General features: G+C 53.3%; 1 protein-coding gene across 3 annotated transcripts; it reads left to right on the top strand.

Annotated features, from left to right (window-relative positions):
• Positions 1-415: 415 nt before the first annotated feature.
• Positions 416-1489, top strand: LOC136545521 (uncharacterized protein At4g14100-like). 3 transcript variants are annotated; one of them, XR_010781069.1, is made up of 2 exons: positions 416-1099; positions 1227-1321. XR_010781069.1 is itself a non-coding variant. In XM_066537531.1 (2 exons), exons 1-2 carry the CDS (start codon positions 494-496, stop codon positions 1355-1357), a joined length of 657 nt encoding a protein of 218 aa, XP_066393628.1. In that variant the 5' UTR covers positions 416-493; the 3' UTR covers positions 1358-1489. The 3 variants fall into 3 exon arrangements, 1 of the variants encoding a protein (XP_066393628.1); XR_010781070.1 differs by having other exon boundaries at positions 416-1091; positions 1227-1278; XM_066537531.1 differs by having other exon boundaries at positions 416-1019; positions 1227-1489.
• Positions 1490-1800: the final 311 nt, after the last annotated feature.

Here is a 1800-nt window from a genome sequence, read left to right as displayed (position 1 = left end):
TAGACAGAAGCTGAAGACTGCGAGTGCGATGTGAGTGGACTGGTAGTTGGGCCAAAAGAATGGGCCGGACGAAAATAGGTTGGAGAGAAATAGATATAGATATATATAGATGAAATACACAGATTATCCCCTTTCTCTTCTTGTGTGTTTGTACGTACGCTGTCAGTCACCGTCACTCCAACTGTAGGGATAAATGCTGTGGAAAACGGTGAGTACGTTGCTCTCCTACCCGTAAACAAAGACAACTTGCTTAAAAAAGAAAAATGATTCTCACGAGCAAACTGACTTGTCAATGGCAGATTTGGCTGGCGACTGTGCTCGAGTGCTGTGGCGACGACTGCCCGAGTCATCAGTCTTCAGTCATGGCGGGGTGGGACTGGGGAGGGCAACCAGTTGCAGCTCGAGAGCGGCAGATTATACGAGCAACTTTTCTCGTGTGGACGAAAGTTAGAATTCACTTCTCCTTCCTTCGTCAACACCCGCAGCCCCGCCGATGTCGCCTCTCCAGCTCCTCCCACTCCTCCTAATCGCCGCGGGCAACGCCAAGACGACACCGCCGTCCGTCGCCGCAGCGGCACCAGCTGCCGAGGCCGGGGACGGGCATCATCATTCTCCGCCGGTGCCAGCGACGCCGCCGTGGCCAGAGCAGTACCACGCAGTGGTGATCACGAACCAGACGGCGCGCGGTGGCCGGCTGCAGCAGATCGACATCTACTACGACTGGCCGCGCGGGCGCGGGCTGAACGTCATCCGCGACCAGCTCGACTCCGGCGGCGAGCCGCTCTGGGACGTCCAGTGGGCCAACGGCACCTCCTTCCTGTTCGACTCCGCGTCCTGCACCACCTTCCAGTACCCCGTGGGCCTCCTGCCGCCCGAATGGAAAGCCCGCGGCGGCGCCGCCTACCTGGGGCGCGACCGCGTCGACGGCTTCGACTGCCACGTCTGGTCCAACTTCCTCTTCGCCCGATACTACGAGGACGCCGCCACCGGCCGCCCCGTCAGCTGGACCGTCGTCAATGGTGCCGTCCACTGATCGCTGATTTGCGAACAAATCCAGTATTTAGTTTCTTGATTGATCTGGAACTTGGCAAGTACAGTGGTATTTCTTTTTCTGTTATGGTGTTCTAGAACTCTGAATTTCTTCCGCCTGTTAGTATGTGTTTAATTTGCTTGATCCAGCAGATTGATTGATGATTTATATGCAATTATGCGCTCGTGTTTCCCAGGGACAGGGATGCAGCGGCACGTGCTGAGCTTTGAGGTGGGGGGAGTGCCGCAGGACCCCACCAAGTGGCAGGCACCGCCTTACTGCTTCAATGGCAGCAGTACCGACGGCGCCGCTGCTGCTTCTCCTTGAGCTCAGGTCGCCGTGGCTCCGCCGGGTCGCCGGCTGCAGCGATCATTTGACAGTACGTGAGCTCTTCAAGTCTGATGATTGATTGAAGAGAGCCTCTCTACAGCAACATCTGTCTCAAGGAGGGTGTCGTGTACGGACTACGTGTATATATATATATACACACACACACGAGGTAGCGTGTCGTGTGTTGCTACGGGATAACTAAATCTTTTGTACTAAAAACATACGGATCGCATGATAAGATAACAATACTGTTAAATTAAATACCGACGTCAAACTGACATTTAATTTAAAAAGCAAAGTTCGTGAAATTAACACACTCACGGAGAGCGTGACATCGCAGGCTTACAAACTCTACTGTATAGACTTTTTCGTGATACGACTAAGATAATATTTTATATGGGCAAAAAGAATTCTACGATATCCATTTCTTTCATGCGCCA

This window comes from Miscanthus floridulus, chromosome 3, assembly GCF_019320115.1.
Source record: "Miscanthus floridulus cultivar M001 chromosome 3, ASM1932011v1, whole genome shotgun sequence".
Lineage (NCBI taxonomy): Eukaryota > Viridiplantae > Streptophyta > Magnoliopsida > Poales > Poaceae > Miscanthus > Miscanthus floridulus.
This window is presented reverse-complemented; position numbering and strand designations above follow the sequence as displayed.